Raw genomic sequence first — 20,612 nt, 5'->3', positions numbered from 1 at the left:
TCATCTTCCTTCTTAACCAATGAAGCCCCTTGCCTCCAATAGACCCCTCGCTCCTCTAAATAAAAACTACCTCTGCCCCCCTCGTCCTGTTCTTTTTTGTCTCCCTGTAAACTTACCTTCTTTCTCCCTTCATGGTGTGGCCTTGGGGGCTTTGTGGTTTAACTCCTTGCTGTGAGCGTAGCTCTGGGCAGCAGTTTCCCTGCTTGGGAGGCGTCCCTTGATTTTTGCATGGCTGCGGATGTGTTTGCTGCCTGCAGTCACCCTGAAAGAGTCCAGCTGTCCTGCTATGGACTGGGCTGCACTTCCTGGTCGGTGCCTTGGCGGGTGTCAGTGCGTATTGGTTGCATGTGCACGTGGTATGAACAGGTTTGTGCAGTTATTCTTTCTATGTTATGGAGAGTGACTTCTTGCACTGTCTCTCAGTATGTTGAAGGTTCAGTTCCTTGTATCACTTGGCAGTGTGTTTGTTTCTCTCATGGGGGACTGTGTTTGAGTTCCTTTGTGTGAGTTTTTCTTCTGTCCTGTCATGCAGCATCAGGCTTGGGCCTACTGCTTGGCTTTGCCTATGATGGTTGGCGGTTTCCTTCCCGGTGGCCTGGTTGGTTTTGTGTCCTTCTGATGGAACTCTGGAGGTCGTCTGTGGCCTGGTGGTTTAGGTCCCTGGCCCTCGTGCTGCAGACTGTGTGTTCCTGTCTACTCTCACACTGAATGTTGTGGGTTCTCTTCCAGGTGTATCTGTGATCATTTCCCTTCTTTGTGGTGTGTAGTTATCTGCTCCCTGATTTTCAGTGCATGTACTGTTGCTTGCGTCTGGCTCGTCGGCTGTTCCTCTTCCCCAGGAACACAGCTCATGCCTCTCTGTGCTTTAGATGAGTATGCCTCTTCTCTCTGGGGAGGAATTGCTGGTCCTGGTTGTGGTAGCTGGAGCCACTGTGTGCAGCCTTCTTGGCATTTTGCAAAGGCACTGCTTGTGACGGTGTGCCTGTTTATGATTCTTCAGCCTCAGCTTTGGGGTGCCCTCTACTTCTTTTGTGGGGACATTTTTTTCCTGTGTGGAGTGCTGCGATATTCTGGCACCTGTGCTGGTCCTTTTGAGGGGTGTTCAATCCTTTCTGGCAGCACAGCTTGGGGTGCTCTGTTTCTCTGCTAGGCTCAGCTTTCTGGTTTACCATGCCCTTTCCGGTTCCTGTTGGGTCCTGGTTCTGATGATAGGGCAGAATGTTTCTATGGTTCCCGTGCTTCCCTTTATACGGTTTTTGTGCCCTTCTTTGGTGGGAGGGGCAGTTGCTCCTCCTCCTTCTGTTTGTCTAGACTCTATTTTGTAGCCCCTGCTTACCTTGGCGGCCTTTACTCCAGTATGCTGTGCTCTATATGCTGCCAAGGTGGTGCCAATGGCCTCTAGTTTTAGAGGTGTGTATGGCTGGGACATTGGTTTTGTTCGGTGGTCTTTTGTCTGCGTCTTTGCCATGTTACTTGGAACAGGTATTCAATATACTGGCTGTGGCCATTGAGGTGGCTGCGTTCTGTTCTGCTCTGTTGGCTGCTATGGAGCTGTTGACAGGGTTGTTTGCACCCATTTCACTGGACTTCTTCATTCTTCACTGGTGCTCTGGCTACAGCCTGGCAGTGCTTTTTTGGCTCAATAGTCGTCGAACCCTAACGGGGCTGCCTTGAGGTCTATTCAGTTTGTGGGTCAGGTACTCTTTGGTGGGCAGTTCCCTGCCCTGTTCTCCAGGGCCTTTCCTGCATGGCTGCATGTCTTGCCCTTTCAGAGTGTGTCCAGGCATTGGATCCTGGTCATTGAAGCCTGTGGCTACAATGTAGGCTTCGTTCCTGTTACCCCTTCTTGCTGGCATCTTTCTGCCTCCAGTTCCAGTGGCCTTAGGGGTCTGGTTGGCCCTTTGGGTTGCATTGAGGGGCTTGTTGGGATTTGGGGCCTTCTATGTGGTGCCTATTACTGGTCTCAGGTTTGGGGCCTCTTCCCATGAGTTTCCTGGAGGTGTTCAGTTGCTGTGTTCAGGTGTTCTTGGCATCTGTGGGTCTCTGGGGGCCTCTGCCCTTTCTGTTGCTGTTCCCTTTCGGCGGGTTTTCTGGTTTGAGATGAGGGGTCACGCCTTTCCGGTTTTTAGTTCTTTCCTTTTGGCCTTGAATCAACACCCTTGTATTTGTGATGGTTCTGGCTTTTCTGTACATGAAGGGGGTGTTCATTTTCCTCATTTTCAGTGGTTGTTGGTGCACTCTCCTTTTGTGCCCCTGCTGGGGGTTCCTGTGGTTGGGTCCTGTAGGGGGCTCAGATTTTTGTTGTCTTGGGGAACTGTCATCTTTGTTCCTTTCCCTGGTCGTGGTGTTTTTTGGGGTGAATTTTCGGACTCACTGGTATGGTTGTTGGTACAGGGTCTGTTGGCTTTGATTGTATTTCTGGTGCCTTGAGCTGGGTTTCTGCTTTCAGGGATTTCTCCCTGTGGTGGCTGGGGGGCTCACAATCGTTTAGTCCTTTCTGTCTGTCTGCTCCAGTCTGCGGGGTTCTGTTGTGCTCGCTGTTGGGGGCTGGTATTATGATTGGACTATCTCTTTCTCCTCCAGGTCCGGTGGTGGTGTCATTGGCTGCCATATTCTCTGCGTAGGAGGCTTGTCTGGTGTTGATGCAGGTTCTGGGTTACTTGGGCTGCTCGGAGGTCTTTGACCCGGTGGAAGTTTGTGTCTGTTCTGCTGGCTGTAGGAAGGTGCCATCTCGCCTGGCATGTTACCCCCATATTTCACTGTATATATGTTGTTTTAATCTATGTGTCACTGGGACCCTGCCAGGCAGGGCCCCAGTATTCATAAGTATATGCCCTGTATGTGTTCCCTGTGTGATGCCTAACTGTCTCACTGAGGCTATGCTAACCAGAACCTCAGTATCTATGCTCTCTCTGCTTTCCAAATTTGTCACTAACAGGCTAGTGACTAAATTTACCAATCCACATTGGCATACTGGTACACCCATATAATTCCCTAATATATGGTACTGAGGTACCCAGGGTATTGGGGTTCCAGGAGATCCCTATGGGCTGCAGCATTTCTTTTGCCACCCAAAGGGAGATCTGACAAATCTTACACAGGCCTGCCAGTGCAGCCTGAGTGAAATAACATCCAAGTTATTTCACAGCCATTTACCACTGCACATAAGTAACTTACAAGTTACCTATATGTCTAACCTTCACCTGGTGAAGGTTGGGTGCAAAGTTGTTCACTGTTGTTTTTTTAGTAAAATTGTCCACTCGTTATCTTAATTCCTGAGTGTAAATACGTGTTTGTGCAAGGCACATTTGTTTTAGCCCTTAAAGATGGATCACAATTTTAGTTCCTAGCAGTTTCTAGCAGAGCAGCCTTGTGTGATCCATTTGTAAAACTCTGCAGGTCAAACTTTGAAAATTCAGTCTAATTATTTGGGTGCCAGTGGAATAATTTCCACACAAAGTGCTACTTTAGGTGTGTGTCTTGACAGAGCAATTGCCAAACAGACATCTTGGTACAAATATACATGGAATGAGCTTGGACTCTGACCCCTTCTTGCAGTATCTTTCTCCGATTAGCTTCTTGCCGCCATTGGCTTGAAACGTCGATCATGTCTTAGCTCGGCTCATTTCAGTGCAGTAATGCTCTCTCGCCTAACGCTATCGGCTGTTAACAGTGAACATACTGCCCGTGGTAGAGGTGTTTTATTTCTGTGCCATGGGCTAGTGGCCTCCCATCATGTCGGGTGAGATGTCCTGGTCAGTGAACTGCTCTGCCTCCTGTGGCTCCACCTGGTAAGTAGAGCCCTCATCCCTCGCTCCTCTGAACTCCTGACCCCTGTCAGGAGTTTGAGGCCCTCCTCCACCTGCAGGCTTCTGCCTGCGCCTCATCCCTGGTGTCTACTGGGAGAGCTCTGCTTTCCTGCTAGGCTGCCCTCTGCCTCTCTCCTCCTTTTTTCTCCTTTGCTCTCTGTTCTGCTTTCACTTCTGTGTCTGTCCCTTTTTGTCCTCCTTTTGCTTCTCCTTTTGCCCTCTGCCTCTCTCCTCCTTCTTTCTACTTTGCTCTCTGTTCTGCTTTCACTTCTCTGTCTGTCCCTTTTTGTGCTCCTTTTGCTTCAGTTACACTCTTCCCCATTTTTCTCTCACTCCGCTCTCTCTCTCTCACTTCGCTCTCCCCCCTCTATATCTCCCCCGCAGCTGCTGCCCCTGCGGCCCGCCTCCTTTTTCGCACTGTTTTTTGCCCCTGTTCCCGCCTCCCAGCTGTCCTCCCCCCCGACCTCCCTACTTAATGGCAGCAGCTGTGTGGCCATGCCGCTGGTGCGCCAAAGGCAAGCCAGTCCACGCCTGGACCGCGCCCAGCACCAGAACCCCTGGCTCTCGTCCCCCCCAACGCCGCTAGGCACGTCTTCACTACGATGCCGCCACCCTCCGCACCCTCAACACCGGCCGCTCTCCCACCTGCCTTCAAGCCTCCCAGCAGACCACCAGCGCACCCTTCTCCTGCCAGATTGCACTTTCACCAGCCTCCACGCCAACGACCTACCCACCAAGGCAGGACGCAACCATCTCAGATGTATCCTCCTCAACACCCGCTCCGTCCACAAGCACGCAGTAGAGCTAATGAATCTACTGGACTCAGCCTCCCCAGACGTCACCTTCCTCACCGAGACCTGGATGAGCTCCTCCTCAGCGCCTGACATCTCAATAGCCATCCCAAACAGCTACAAGATCACCCACAGGGACCGCTCCAACAAACCAGGAGAAGGCATCGCCATCATCCACAAGAACAGATCACGACCAGCACCGAAGACACCCTCAGCACTGCTGAACACCTGCACTTCCAGATCCACACTGACCTGAACACCACCCTCCGAGGGACCCTCGTCTACAGGCCCCCCGGCCCCGACAGCAGTTCAGCGACTCCATCACCGACGTCATAAGCATGCACGCGCTCGCATCCACTGACTACATACTCCTCGGGGACTTAAACTTCCACCCCGAGAACACCAACGACAACAACATCACCACCCTGCTCGACAACCTCTCCAACCTCGGCCTCAAACAGCTCGTCAGGACACCGACCCACTCCGCAGGACACACACTCGACCCTATTTTCTCCTCCAGCAATCACGTCTCCTTCAGCCACACCACCAAACTCCACTGGACAGATCACCGCTGCATCCACTTATCCTTCAAGAAACCCACAACACACCACTACCCACAACGGATCCCCCTCCGCGACCCTTTCCCGGAACCCACCCATCGACACCACCGACACTGACGCAGCTGGCCGCAACTTCAGCCAATGGATCAACACCTGTGCCAATACTCTTGCCCCGATCATGAATCCCTCCAACAGGCGCATCGACAGAAAGGCCTTCTGGTTTACCACCGAACTCCATGAATCTAAGCAAACCTGTCGTTGACTCGAAAGAAAGTGGCACCAAGATCCGACTCTGGACAACCACACAGCCTTCAAAAACTCCATCTGCAGACAAGACCAACTCATCTGAACCTCCAAGAGAACCGCCTTCAAAGACCGAATCAACAACAACGCACACAGCCACAAAGAGCTCTTCAACATCGTGAAGGAGCTCTCCAACCCCAGCTCCAATGCCAATGACATCCCGCCATCTCAAGACCTCTGCGACTCCCTAGCCTCCTACTTCCACCGCAAGATTACAGACAGCTTCAGCACCCAAACCCCCCGGCAACCACCAACACCACAGATTCATCTCCGACTAGCCTCCTGCTCTCCTGGACCCCCGTCAACGACAACGACACCATCGAAATCATGAACACCATCCACTCCGGCCCTCCATCTAACTCCTGCCCTCACCACATCCTCAACAAAGCAAGCTCCATCATCGCACCTCAACTACGGAAGATCATCCACAGCTCCTTCGAGTCCGCCACCTTCCCGGAGAGCTGGAAACATGCCAAGATCAACGCCCTCCTCAAAAACCCCATTGCGGACCCAAAGGACCTCAAGAACTTCTGGCCTATCTCCTTGCTTCCATTCCAGGCACAAGTCATTGAGAAGGTTGTCAACAGACAACTAACCCGCTCCCTCGAGGAGAACTGCACCCTGGACCCTTCCCAATCCGGGTTCTGAAGCAAACCACAGTACCGAAACTGCCTTCATCGCCGCCACCGACGACATCAGAATCATGCTGGACAATGACGAAACCGCAGCCCTCATCCTCCCGGACCTAACAGCCGCGTTCAACACCGTCTGCCACCACACCCCACGCTCACGCCTCAGCAATGCAGGAATCCGTGAGAGAAACCTGGACTGGGTCACCTCCTTTCTCACTGGCAGAACCCAGAGAGTACACCTCCCCCCATTCCGCTCGGAGCTAACCAAAATCATCTGCGGCATACCCCAGGGTTTGTCACTCAGCCCGATCCTCTTCAACATCTACATGGCCCCGCTCACTAACACCGCCCGATCCCACAACCTCAACATCCTCTCATACGCCGACGACACCCAGCTGTTCCTCTCCTGACCCAAGGACTCCACCAAGAACAACCTCCACAAAGGAATGAAAGCCATCGCCACATGGATGAAGAACAGCTTCCTCAAACTCAATTCCGACAAGACGGAAGTCCTCATCTTCAGCTCCACAACCCTCTGCGTGGGATGACTCCTGGTGGCCTGCCACTCTCGGAGCCGCTCCGACTCCCACTGGCCATGCATGCAACCTAGGATTCATCTTGGATTCCTCATTATCCATGACCTAGCAAGTCAACGCCATCCCCTCCTGCTTCAAAACCCTCTGCATGCTCCAAAAGATCTACAAATGGATCCCCACCAAAACCAGAAGAACAGTCACCCAAGCCCTCATAAGCAGCTGACTGGACTACGGCAATGCCCTCTATGCGGGAACCACAGCCAAACTCCAGATATGGTTGCAACGCATCCAGAATGCCTTCACACACCTCATCCTGGGCATCCCCCACCACTGCCACATCACAGGCCATCTGAGAGACCTGCACCTTCAAACTCCTCATCCATGCTCACAAAGCACTGCACTACACCGGACCAGAACACCTCAACAGACGGCTCTCCTTCAACACCCCGACCCGGCATCTCCGCTCCGCCGACCTCACCCTCGCAACTGTCCCACGCGTAGCAGAACTACAACCGGTGGCAGATCATTCTCGTACCTCGCCACCAAGACGTAGAACACACTTCCCACCCACCTGCATCAGACCAAAGACCTCCTTACTTTCAAGAAACTTCTCAAGACCTGGCTGTTCGAGCAGTAGCAGCATCCACCTCCCCCCCCCACCTCAGCGCCTTGAGACCCTCATGGGTGAAATGTGCTGTAGGAAGTTGGCTCTGTATATACTATCTCAGAGTGAGAGATAGTGTGCACAGAGTCCAAGGGTTCCCCTTAGAGGTTGATAGTGATACAATTAGATAATACTAATGCTCTATTTGTGGTAGTGTGGTCGAGCAGTAGGCTTATCAGAGGATAGTGTTAAGCATTTGTTTTACACACACAGGCAATACATGAGAACACACACTGAAATACTTAACTCCAGGCCAATAGGTTTTTATTTAGAAAAATATTCTTTTCTTAATTTATTTTAGAACCACAAGATTCAGAATTCAAGTAAGTGCATAACTTGTAAGGTACTTGGCATAGGTGATTATGAAACTTTGAAGTGAAACACTAATGTACACAGTTTTGTCAAAAATGGCAATAAGCTATTTTAAAAGTGGCCACTGTACACAAATCAACAGTTCCTGGGGGAGGTAAGTACAAGTTAGTTTAGCAGGTAAGTAAAGCACTTACTAGTTTACTCTCGTGGCATAGGCAGCCCACTGTTGGGGGTTCAAGTCAATCCTAAACCCCTAGCACCAGCAACACAGGGCCAGTCAGTTGTAGAGGTTAAAGAGGGGCCCAAATAATCTAGGCGCCTATGGAGACTAGAGGTGATCCGGTTCCAGTCTGCGAGCAGGTAAGTACCTGGAGCAGGGAGCAGACCAGGGGGTTTTGTAGAGCACTGGGAGGTCCCAAACAGACACACAAAATACACCCTCAGCGGCACAGGGGTGTCCGGGTGCAGTGTGCAAACAAGGAGTCGGGTTTGGTTTCAATAGAGGGACCCGGGGTTCACTCTGGCGATGCAAGCAGGGCACAGGGGGGCTTCCCGGGCCAGCCACCGATTGGGCCATTATGAGGGCCGCCTGCTGGTCACTTCTGCACCAGTAGTTGGTTTCTCTTGGACCTGGGGGCTGCGGGTGCGGTGCTTCTTCCAGGCATCGGGTTCTTTGTTACTGGGCAGTCATGGTCAGGGGAAGGCTCTGGATTCTCTCTGCAGGCGTCACCGTGGGGGTGCAGGGAGTTCATCTCAGGGTGTCCCCGTTGTGGGAGTCGCCTGGGGATCCTCATTGCAGTGTTGGTTTCTCTGGACACGAGCCGGGGGCGTCAGGTGCAGAGTGTTAGGGACTCACGCTTCCAGAGTGAGGCTGGAGTCCCTTTAAAGATGGTTTCTTCTTGGTTGTTCAGACAGAGCCGCTGTCCTCTGGCATTTCTTGGTCCTTTGAGTTGCTGGGCAGTCCTCTGAGTTGACAGAGGTCACTGGTCCCGCTGGATTCGTCGATGTTGCCTGTTCTTTGAGTCTGGAGACAGGCCGGTAGGGCTGGGGCCAAGCCAGTTGTTGTCTCTGTCTTCTCTGCGGGGCTTTCAGGTCAGCAGTCCTTCTTCTTGTTTAGGTCATCAGGAACTCTGTTTTCCTGGGTTCAGGGTCGCCCCTAAATACTCAATTTAGGGCTATGTTTAGGGCTGGAGGGCAGTAGCCAATGGCTACTGTCCCTAAGGGCGGCTACACCCTCCTTGTGCCTTCTCCCTGTGGGGTGGGGGGGCACATTCCTAATCCTATTGGGGGAAATCCTCCAAAGCAAGATGGAGGATTTTCTAAGGCAGGGGTCACCTCAACTCAGGACACCTTAGGGGCTGTCCTTGCTGGAGGGTGACTCCTCCTTTTTTTCTCATTATCTCCTCCGGACTTGCCGCCAAAAGTGGGGGCTGTGTCCAGGGGCGGGCATCAACACTAGCTGGAGTGTCCTGGGGTGCTGTAGCACCAGGCTTGAGCCTTTGAGGCTCTCCGCTAGGTGTTACAGTTCCTGCAGGGGGAGGTGTGAAGCACCTCCACCCAGGACAGGCTTTGTTCCTGGTCCAGAAGGCACAAAGGCACTCACCCCATGTGGCCAGAAGCCTATCTGGATGCGGCAGGCTGGCAGAAACTGGTCGGCCTAGCACTAGTAGTTGGGCTGGCATCAGTGTGGATTTATTGTCCTTAGAAGTTTGATACCAAACTTCCCAGTATTCAGTGTAGCCATTATGGAACTGTAAAGTTCGTGTTTGACAAACTCCCAGACCATATACTCTTTATGGCTACCCTGCACTTACGATGTCTAAGAATTGGCTTAGACACTGCAGAGGCATAGTGCTCATGCAGCTATGCCCTCACCTGTGGTATAGTGCACTCTGCCTTAGGGCTGTAAGGCCTGCTAGAGGGGTGACTTACCTATGCCACAGGTAGTGGGTTGTAGGCATGACATCCTGAGGGGAGTGCCATGTCGACTGAGTCTTTTTCTCCCCACTAGCACACACAAGCTGAGGGGCAGTGCGTATGTGCTGAGTGATAGGTCCCCAGGGTGGCATAATACATGCTGCAGCCCTTAGAGACCTTCCCTGGCTACAGGGCCCTTGGTACCAGGGGTACCATTTACAAGGGACTTATCTGTGTGCCAGGGCTTTGCCAATTGTGAAGACAAAGGTACAGTTTCAGGGAAAGAACACTGGTGCAGGGGCCTGATTAGCAGGTCCCAGCACACTTTCAATCATAACTAGCATCAACAAAGGCAAAAGGTTAGGGGGTAGCCATGCCAACAGTAGCATTTTCCTACAAGTGCGCTTTAAGAATTCCTGATTGATTGATTGATGTCTTCATTGCTGTGTAGGGGCCATTGCGACTAATGTTTTCCTGGAAGGTTACTAATCGTGACAGAGGCTCTTTAGTAGGAAATGTTTAGTTACTCCTTTTTTAGGTTGAGTATAGCAGCGCGCAAGTGCTGTTTTTTCTGACGTGTACTTATCTCTTTGGGCTTGTAACCACACCCACTGCATGCCCATCACATTCAGTCGTTTGTGGGCTTGCCCTTCAAAACTTCTTTGTTATTCTTGGTAAATGCTTTACGTTTGTCCTTCCTTGGGGCAGTTTGGTTACCGTCTTGGGCATCGACCCTGTTACATGGATAATTACACGATTGCCGCTACGTTTTGCTGCGAGCGAACTTCTTTTTCCTTGTGTGTCTTCTTCACGTTCATGGCAGCCATGGCACTTTGAATCAGCTTGCTTATGTCAACAGTTTCACTTTTCATTTTCAACTTATGTGGCAAAAAAAGTCCGCTTAGGAGTTGACAAAGCTAATAGCTCTAACTCGAGCAAATGCGAGACCCACTGCATTGCAAATGCTTGTTCTTTATTAAGATGGAACATCACTGTGATGGCTGCTTTTCCGTGCCAGATGCTGCATCCGATTTCCATTTTATGGTCAACTGCTAACACATTAGCCCGCAATGTGATGGAAATTTACACCTGAATTATCATGACCAGGCATCAGGCATTTCCCCCTGGGCTGGAAGAGTAGTGGCGGGTTTCACTGCTGGTGGGGGGCACCGGAACTAAAATGCCGCAGTCTAACCCTTGATTCATTGTACTTGCAAGACGCACCCTCTGTCTTTATATTCTGATTGCAGAGCTAGTAACTAAACCCACTGTGAAATATGTGAGATCTATAACCTGTGACATCTCGGGCTCGGCTCTCACCATCCTCTGGTCCTTCAATAACAGCCCAGCTCTACTTGGAAGTAACATTCTGTCAGAAGACAACAGAACCCTGACCATATCCTATGTGTCCCGGGGGGATTCAGGGATCTACCAGTGCCAGGCCATGAACCCAGTCAGCAATAGCTTGAGTGAACCCCAGACCCTGACTGTTGCCTGTAAGTAATCCCAGAGGTTCCTCTCACTTGTCTCCCTGGAATTCCACATTGCAACATCTCTTTTTTTGGCTTCTTGAATATTGGGCAATGTTATTGAACTGTTCTACTTAGATAACCTTGGCCTCTTCAAAATGTCTTTGTTTAGTTTTCAGTTGTATGTTATCTTTTTTTTTAAAAAGCCTTGTTTGCTCTTTGGTCCGTGTATCTCATGGAGAGTGGTAGCGATATTCTCACTCGTAGAGTGGTCCATTCTGAGGGCCATTTTTGCAGTGCGCACCTCTTCTGTTCTGAATGTGTAGCTCATCCTCGCTCTGTCTAGGGCCAGTCGCAGCATGGACACTCAGCGGGCATAGCACTGGGACGCCAAAGGCAAGCCCAACTGTACCTACCCATGCCCTGACTGCGCGCAAGCCCCAGGACTCTATCTATCTTGCCTCTCAGCCAGTAAGCACAGATCCTACTCTGTCCATACAACACTCTCCGCTATGTAATAGGAAACCCATTACTTTGAAGTTTCTCTTGAGTGATATGTAATGCTTCAGGTGCGCCAATTCCTCACCCTGTTTCACCCCAGTCCTAACCCCTTCACTTTCCAGTTTTACCAGCCTAGAAGGACAGGAGGCTGGTAGGAATATTGCATCTAAAAGCACATTCCTATTATGAAATGCTTGGTCCATGGTGAAGCCTGCAATGGAGACGAGGAGCCTCTTGGATTTACCATTAATATCTGAAACTTGGATAAAAGAAGAGTGAGCACCAATGAAATGCTACGCCCTGGGAGATGGATAATGGTGAAATATAACGAAGAGTTTTCAGTTTTATCTCGGATAATTAATTCTCCATCAGATACTGAATATATTTGAATACATTTCTAATAAGTCTAATGCAATTGGGTTCATCTACAGACCTCCTGGGCTTGTTAATATTTTGATTACTGCAATACAAGAAGCTATTGCATCAGCATATTTAGAATCCACTAATTTAATCCTGCTTCGGGATTTTAATCTTCATGTAGTGAGGACCCCTTTAGTACGCGGGTTGGAAACCCCTTTCTTAGTTTAGTTTTGCCAGTTATGCATTTTACTTTCATATTCATTTCATTCATGCTTTTAGTGAGCCTGCTTTTAGCAACTGTTATATTTGATTAACTGCTTCTCCTTAGATGTCAGGGTTCATGCTGCACATATTTCTTTCAGCCGTTGTACAACATGTAATCTGTACGTTTGAGCATGGCTGCATGTACCGTACATGATATGTTAACTTTGATTGCCAGCTCAGGAGCCTGCTTCAAGATGCAGTATTGCATCAGAACTGTCCTCCCAACTCTTTAGGGTTTATTATATAAACAACACATAGACCCTAGGAGAGTGGAAGGCATTCCAGTCATGACCGTCCTGGGACACATAACACGCAACAGATAGCTTTGCTCTAACTCTTCAGCTTCCCGAGTGAATTGCTGACATAATCCAGACACTCACTGACTGTCTTCCTTCCTTCTACAGGGGTGGATTACCCTCCACCAGCCACCCCCTGCTCCTGCCCTGGCTCCTGCTGGCAGACCACCCTGGGGGTGGCCTGTGGTGTTCTCCTGGCTGCTGCAGTCATTATAGCTGGGATGGCTGTTCATTATGAGAGATGCTTGACCCGGAAGGGGACGAATACAGGTGAAAGACTGTGGCACAGATCTCTTGTTATATATCGCCTTATTATGATGGCACATGACTAATATTTACATCACTCTTTTATCCCAGATGAAAGTGCATTCCAGAAACACAACACTCTGCAGAACCTGGATACCCAGTATGAGAACATGAGAACAGGGCAGCTGGGGCAGTCTACGGTGAGCAGCATGCAGTCTGCACTCAAGCATGAAAGGGAATAATGCCTAGTATTAATAAAACCAACGTATAATTATTGTGAAAGTCACACTGAATGTACCAGAGGCCATAGGCCTCCCACTCTGTGCAAAAACACCATGGCTTTAGACATTGCTTTGAACCTGATGAATACTAGGCTGTAAGGTATGTCTGGCAGATGGAGTGAATACAAGGCTCTGAAGTGGCCTTTGATGGTCCCTGAGGTGCCCTGCTGTGACAGTGTCCGAGTGGGCCCTGTTGACTTAAGAGGCTTCAGGAAGCATTCTACCAGGTTGAGTGCTTTCCTCGATTCTTTAATGCATGAAGATGAGGAGTGATTTTGCTATAGACAGATCCCTACGTTAAGTGTGGCTCCAGCCTCTCCTTGGATCTTGAGTTCATGCCTGCTGGGTGAGTGGTGACAAGGGTGGTAGTGTGCCAGAATATCACATCTAAAATATCTGCTACAAAAATATCATAACCAAAATATTGAGGATCCCAATATAGTGAACGTAAGCATGTACCTAGCTTTACTATTTTAACTGCACCTTGAATTAACATATTTATAGCAGGGAAGCAACCCAGAGAACATTCCTGAGCCCCTAGATCCTACCCTTATCAGCAAAAGGATATTGTCAGAGTGAGGCTGTGTTCGGAGGGTGCATTGTTCTGAATGATATTGGAGTATGATAGTGCAAATATAAGACTCAGTTGACGATTACTTAGTGATGGTTCCATCGCTATGTTCCCATGTAATCTTCCTTTGAGGATTACTGAGTGACAGTCCAAATCTAAGACAACATTGAAGATAGCTAAGTGATGGTGCCAATCTAAGACTCCATTGAGGATCACTGAGTGATGGGTAACTGACGATTACTGAACACTAATTGGCACCAATGTCATGATGCCAATCTATTGTTCCTTTGAGTATTACTGAACAATGGTCCATATACAAGACACCATTGGGCATCACTGAGTGATAGTCCTAATCTAAGACTGCATTGACTATTACTGAGTGATGGTCAGAATATAAGACTACATTGTAGATAACTAAGTGATGGTGCCAATCTACAATTACATTTAGGATACCTGAGTGATGGTGCCAATCTAAGACTCCACTGAGGTTCATTGAGAGATGGTGCAAGCCTGAGACTCCACTGAGGATCAATGAGTGATGGTGAATGTTAGACCTGGCATCCTTGGAATGTCCCCCCTGTATTTTTTGCCTCCTATGTTTTGACTGTGAGCTGGACTCTGTTTTTGCTGTTTTTGGTACTCAGGGCACTTTACCACTGCTGATAAGTGCTAAAGTGCAAGTGCTCCCTGTGTAAATTGTATGTGTAATTGGCTTTTTCATAATTGGCATATTTGAGTTACTAGTAAGTCCCTAGTAAAGTGCACTAGAGGTTCCCAGGGCCTGTAAATAAAATGCTACTAGTGGGCCTGCAGCACTGGTTGTGCACTGGTTGTGCCACCCACATGAGTAGCCCTGTAAACATGGCTCAGACCTGCCACTGCAGTGTCTGTGTGTGCAGTTTTAACCTGCCAATTCGACCTGGCAATTGTACCCACTTGCCAGGCCCCAAACCTTCCCTTTTTAGGGTTGAGCCTGCGTTGCATGCGCTCGCGCATGCGTATCGCAGCGAGACACTTTAGTATTTAGAAAAGAGCTTGGAGCCCTGTCAACTTCACGTCAGTGTTTTTTATTGGTTCGTGGGCTTGCCTAATAAAATCTGCTTGCTTTCATTAGTGGAAGGCACGCATACGTCATGCCTTTTCCGGTGGCTTGCCCTCCCTGGTTCGCTGTTTTGCATCGGGCTCATGGACTTCTTTTTCTCTCATTTACAAGCCGGATCTCGCTTGGCAAAAGTCGAGCGCTTTACATAGTTCATTTCACTTTTTCGGGTTTCGTACATAAATGCACTTTTGCCGATAGGTGAAAGGTCGGGTTAGGAGTTTACACCGCGATCAGCTCTAACATGAGCACACGCGAGACCCGTTGCATTGCCAATGCTTGTTATAAACGCTGCCTTAATGGCGGATCAAACAGAGCTGCGGAGGTGATATAATCTATTGTCTTTTGGGCTCTTTCCATGGCGGCCACTTTATATATGCAGCGGCAGCAGAATGTATCACAGGGGTTGACATTTTATAACAGCAGTTTATAAATGTTACTGGCAAGTATTGCCTGAAAATCACCGGGCTCATTCCACCGCTGCTTTTATTACTCTAAATCCGACCACCGATAAACTGCGCGCCGCTTTACTCGAAATGCATTAAAAAAAATGTGATTCTGCAGAGTTGGGCAGAGCAAATGCTAAGGTAAAAGGTGGAAGGTGGAAGGTAAAGGTTCGCGCCCTTATTTGCTGCTCAGGTTTTTCATAAACAGAATTGGACGCGTTAATTTGAAACTGACTGGTGGCTGCACTTCCTGCTAAATGGTTTACCACGGACATGCCCCGTAAATTGTGCATTGTCTTCCTATTTCCGTAACTCAGTGCACATTCTGTTGCCTATAACAAGGTAGTTTTGGCGGGTCTTTGTGTTTGCTTCTCTGTGTTGACAGGTAAAGGCAGGGCTCTCACAGCGCCATCCTACAATACATTCAAATGGATTCTCGGGGCTGCTCAGCTTTTAGCATGAGTCTGTGATTAAAACAGCGACTGCAGTGTAACTGCAAAGCAATAACTCACATTGTGACGGATTTACCAACCTCTCCCCCAAACCTCACAGTCGTCTTTCCTTTTCTTTACACAAAACAGTCTCTTTAAAATCGTTCAAGAGCCCAGTAGAATCTCTATAAATTGTATTAAAGAAAAAAGTGACGCCATACGCGAGTAGGTGCATTGCCACGTCACTTATAACGAGAGAGGGGTTTTTATTTGCGATATTTGTTATCGGACCTGCAATCAAAGGCAATTCTTTATTTATTGAAGCCAGTGGCGTAACGCAAAATGATGACGCACCCTTGACCCGGTAGATGTGAAAATATTCATTGGTCTCTGGCTGAATGAGGGGCCGTAGAAAAATTAGGGGACCCTGAAGGGTTGGGGGGCTTTGTGCACCGAGGAGCTGCACGTGTCTGCGTTACGCCCCTAACTGAAACTCGGAAAGCACTACATGAGTTACCATCAGGGTTGGATTGGGGCCACAAATAGGCCCGGGTAGTAAAAAAAAAAGTGGCCCACATTCGCAGATCCCAACCTTTCGCAAAACACTGTTTATTTAGGGGCATGGACCTAATGTTCGTAAACATTTTCAGCACTAAAAGTATTTTAAACCTTATAGGGCCTGTAACGGTTGTCAAGACTGGAAACAAAATTATTCCACATTATTCTCTTGGGTGTTCTTGGAATATTTCTCACCCTGAGATTCCCTGAGAGTCCTCCTCATCCTCAGGCCTGTTACAGTCATGGCTTTTTAGATATGTGCAGTACTTTTATACTACTTAAGAGAGGTCCTGTAGTGTAGTGTGCAGAAACAGGCAAAAGGCACATCGTTCCTTTTTTAGGGTCGATCCCGCGTCGCATGCGCATCGCTGAGCGAGACGCTTTAGTAATTATAAAGGGCTCGGAGCCCTGTCCATGTCACATCAGTGTCTGTCATTGGCTTGTGGACTTGCCTGTTAGAATCTGCTTGATTTCATTAGTGGAAGGCATGCACATGTCATGCCTTTTCGGTGGATAGCCCTCCTCGAGCGCATCGACCAAGTACAGAAAACATGCGAGGCTCGCTGTTTTCTGTCTGGCTCGTGAATTACTTTTTCTCTATTTTCCCAGCGCGATCTCGCTTGGCAGAAGTCGAGCGCTTTACAAAATTCAGCCCTGTTACACAGTTAATTGCACTTTTTCAGGTTAGATACATAAATGCACTTTTGCCGATGGGTTTCATTACCAGTGAAAAGTCGGGTTAGGAGTTTACAACGCTCTCAGCTCTAACACGAGCAAACGCGAGACCCGTTGCATTGCAAATGCTTGTTATACATGTAAGGCACCCCTAAGGTAGACCCTAGTTAGCTCCATGGGCAGGGTGCAGTGCTCTCATCGGTTAACATCGGGGCTGCCTTTAAATAACTTATAGGTGAAGTTTCCCTTTGGGAGCAGACAGAGGTGTGGAGTTTGGGGTCCCTGAACTCACAATTTAAAAATACATCTTTTGGTAGAATTGGGTTTTAAATTGTCTGTTTGAAAATGGCACTTTTAGAAAGTGGGCATTGTCTTGCTTAAACCATTCTGTGACTCTGCCTGCTTGTGTATTTTCTCTCTGGGTCACACTGACAGTTGGGCTGTGTTGGAAATGGCCTCTCTGCAGGGTCACCCCCAAACCTGTTGCCTTCCTCCTTCTCTTTTTCTGACCTAATTTGTGCTGGCTTTAGGAGTCTGTGCACTTTACCACTACTTTTTGGTGCTAAAGTCCATATGTTCTTCCTAAAACATGGTAACATTGACTCATACCCAATTGACATATTTAATTTACTTGTAAGTCCTTAGTAAAGTCCACTGCATGTGCCCAGGGTCAAAATATTAAATGCTACCAATGGTCCTGCAGGACTGATTGTGCCACCCACGTAAATACCCCCTTACCCATGTCTCATGCCTGCCAATGCAAGGCCTGTGTGTGCAGTTTCATTGCCACTTCGACTTGGCATTTAAAAGTACTTTCCAAGCCTTAAACCCCCCTTTTTCTACATATAAGTCACCCCTAAGGTAGGCCCTAGGTAACCCATAGGACAGGGTGCTGTTTAGGTAAAAGGCAGGACATATACCTATGTGTTTTATATGTACTGGTAGTGGAAAACTCCTAAATTCATTTTCCACTGCTGTGAGGCCTGCTCCGTTCCTAGGCTAACATTAGGGCTACCCTCATATACTGATAGAGTGGTTGATTCTGATCAAAAAGGAGTAGACAGGTCATATTTAGTATGACCAGAATGGTAATACAAAATCCTGCTGACTGGTGAGGTTGAATTTTATATTACTATTTTAGAAATGCCACTTTTAGACAGTGAGCATTTTTCTGCATTTTCAAATCCTTCTGTGCCTTAAAATCCTCGTCTGGGTGGGGCTGGTTGACATCTCCCTTGTGCACTTCAGCCAGACAACGACAAACACAGGATGTTTAGCCACACCTGCACACATCTGCATACTGAATGGGTCTTCCTGGGCTGGAAGGGTGGAGGGCCTGACACTTACATTTCAAAGGACCATGGTCTGCCCTCAAACAATGGATGGCCAAACCCCCTACTGGGACCCTGGCAGACAGGGTTGTACTGAAAGGGGACCTTGTGCACTTCAAAACCACTCCTTGAAGTCCCCCCCCACTTCAAACGCACTTTTGGATATAAAAACTGGGTCCCTGACCCTACCACCTCAGACACTTCCTGGGAAAGAAACTCTGAACCAGAACCTGCAACCTGCCAGGAGAAGCTGCCTGGCTGCCCAAAGTACTCACCTGGACTGCTTTGCTATAAAGAACTGCTGCCTTGCTCTTTCCCTGCTGCCTTAATGGCCTCTGGCTCTGCTCAGAAGTGCTCTCCAAGGGCTTGGATTGAGCTTGCCTTCTGTTTTTTGAAGTCTCAGGGCCAAAAAATCTTCATCTCTGCAAAGAACTCCTTGTGCGGTGAAAAACCGATGAACAGCCTGCCGTAAAAAATGCACAGCCTGCTTAGCGGGGAAAGAATCCCGCATTGGCAAACCGGAACGATGCATCCTGGCTCCCTGAGTGGAGATCGACGCAGCACCAGCATTGTGACCAGAACTTCGACGCACAGCCCACTGGATTGACACATCGCTGAGCTGGAATGACACAGCCCGACTTCCTTCGAGAGGAATCGACACAGCTCGTGCCGTGCGACTGAAACTGCGATGCATCACCCACCAGATCGCCGCAGCTCCTGTGACTCCGTCCTGCACGCCCCTGATTTCCACGCATCGTCCCTGGGCGTCAAAAGACCCCGCATTCCAAAGAGGATTCAAGCCTGTGTGCCGGAATACGATGCAAAGCCCTTGCCGTGTGGAAAAGAATCGACGCATCATCTGTGTGGGCCCGGAAATCCGACGCACACCTACCTTTTTCAGCGCATCTCCTCCTCTGCGGTCTTCGTGTGTGTAATTTTGACGCAAACCAGGTACTTTGTGCTTGCAAGAGACAATTGTTGCTTTTAAGAACTTAAAACTCATCTTATAATTAGAACAGTGATATTTCATCTTGTATTTATCAAATCTTGATCGTTTTAACCTTAATCTACTCAGATAAATATTTTATATTTTTCGAAACCTTTGTGGTGTTGTCACTGTGCTCTTGCATGATTTATTGCACAAATACTTTACACATTGCCTTCTAAGTTAAGCCTGACTGGTCAGTGCCAAGCTACCAGAGGGTGGGCAAAGGATAATTTGGATTGTGTGTGACTTACCCTGACTAGGACTGTGTGTCCCAACTTGGACAAAGGTTTACCCCTCTGCCAACTAGAGACCCCATTTCTAACAGGCTGTTTGTGAATCCCCTCTAGACAGTGACACAAAGGTAGCTGGGGAGGAGCCTGCATATCCTGATTAGCCATCTGGGCTAGAGTGGAGGGAGGAGTGGCCACTTACACCTGAATGGGCTGTGCCTGCCCTCACACAATGCAGTCTCCAACCCCCTGGTGTAAGTCTGGAGCCAGGCCTGGGCAAGGCACAATCTTGTAAACAACAGAGACTTTCCTTTGAAGTTTGCCTACTTCAAAGGCAAAAAGGGGTATAAGTAGTGGACCCAAAACCCCAGATTTTCAGATTACTTCTGGAACCAAGAGGAACCTCTGCCAAGGAGAAAAGCTGAAGAGCTGAGGAGATGTGCTGGCTCTGCCGGTGACTGTGCTTTGTTGGGCTATCCTGAAGTGGATGCTTCTGCCTGAGAAAGGGGAAAAAGACTGGAATTTGTGGTATATTTCTGCTTGAGAAGTTTCTCCAAGGGCTTGGACTGAGCTTGCCTCCTATTTTCAAGTCTCAGGGCCATCAAAGAGTTCCTCTGCCAGCACCCGGACTCTCTGCTGAGATTCCTACCCTGCCAATTGGTGCTTTATCCAGTCCCTGGCCCCTTGAAAGGTGAAGCTGGTAGAACAAGAACTGAAATCCACGCACAGGAAGCTGTGCTTGCTCAGTTTTCCATCACCTTGTGGCCGGATTTCTCACACATCATCGCTGGGCGTCAAAATCATTGTGAACCTGTGCAGATCCAAGATGCCAATCCGGAAATCAACTCATCGATCTCTTGTGGGAGAGTAAAACACCACATCGCCTACCCGACTGGAGAAGAAACGTCACACGGCCTCACATGGGAGTAAGGAATCGAAGCATTGCTGAATTTTCCAACTCACGCTTTGCCATCCGACCTTATTTTTTATGCAAACCAGGTACTTTGTGTAACAACAACATTTCCATTGCTTTCTATTGAGTAAGACTCTTTTTACTTTACAAATTTATTCTTTGGCTTCTGTATGTTGGATTCTTGTCATTTTGGTCTTGTTTTGGTCTTGTTTGATTTAGATAAATAGTGGCTATTTTTCTAGACTGATGTGGTCCATTTTGTAGTGTTTTCAATGTGTTATTGTGTGTGTTGGTACAAATACTTTCCACATTGCCTCTGAGATAAGCCTGACTGCTTTTGCCAAGCTACCATGGGGGTGAGCAGGGGCTACCTTAGGTGTGTATCTCCCTTACCCTGACTAGAGTGAGGGTCCGTGCTTGGACAGAGTG

General features: G+C 48.7%; 1 protein-coding gene across 3 annotated transcripts in view; it reads left to right on the top strand.

Moving 5' to 3' along the window:
* LOC138246671 (carcinoembryonic antigen-related cell adhesion molecule 4-like) overlaps positions 1-20,612 on the top strand; it is a 210,477-nt gene that overhangs the window by 126,660 nt on the left and 63,205 nt on the right. For all 3 annotated transcript variants that reach the window (XM_069201426.1, XM_069201425.1, XM_069201427.1), the window contains 2 exons: positions 12,523-12,684; positions 12,772-12,860. In XM_069201426.1, the coding sequence (XP_069057527.1) occupies positions 12,523-12,684; positions 12,772-12,860 (251 nt within the window). The remainder of the gene's footprint in view (positions 1-12,522; positions 12,685-12,771; positions 12,861-20,612) is intronic.

Source organism: Pleurodeles waltl, chromosome 7 (genome assembly GCF_031143425.1).
Source record: "Pleurodeles waltl isolate 20211129_DDA chromosome 7, aPleWal1.hap1.20221129, whole genome shotgun sequence".
NCBI classification, from domain to species: domain Eukaryota; kingdom Metazoa; phylum Chordata; class Amphibia; order Caudata; family Salamandridae; genus Pleurodeles; species Pleurodeles waltl.
Note: the sequence above shows the minus strand (reverse complement) of the source record. Positions and strands in the feature narration are given on the sequence as shown.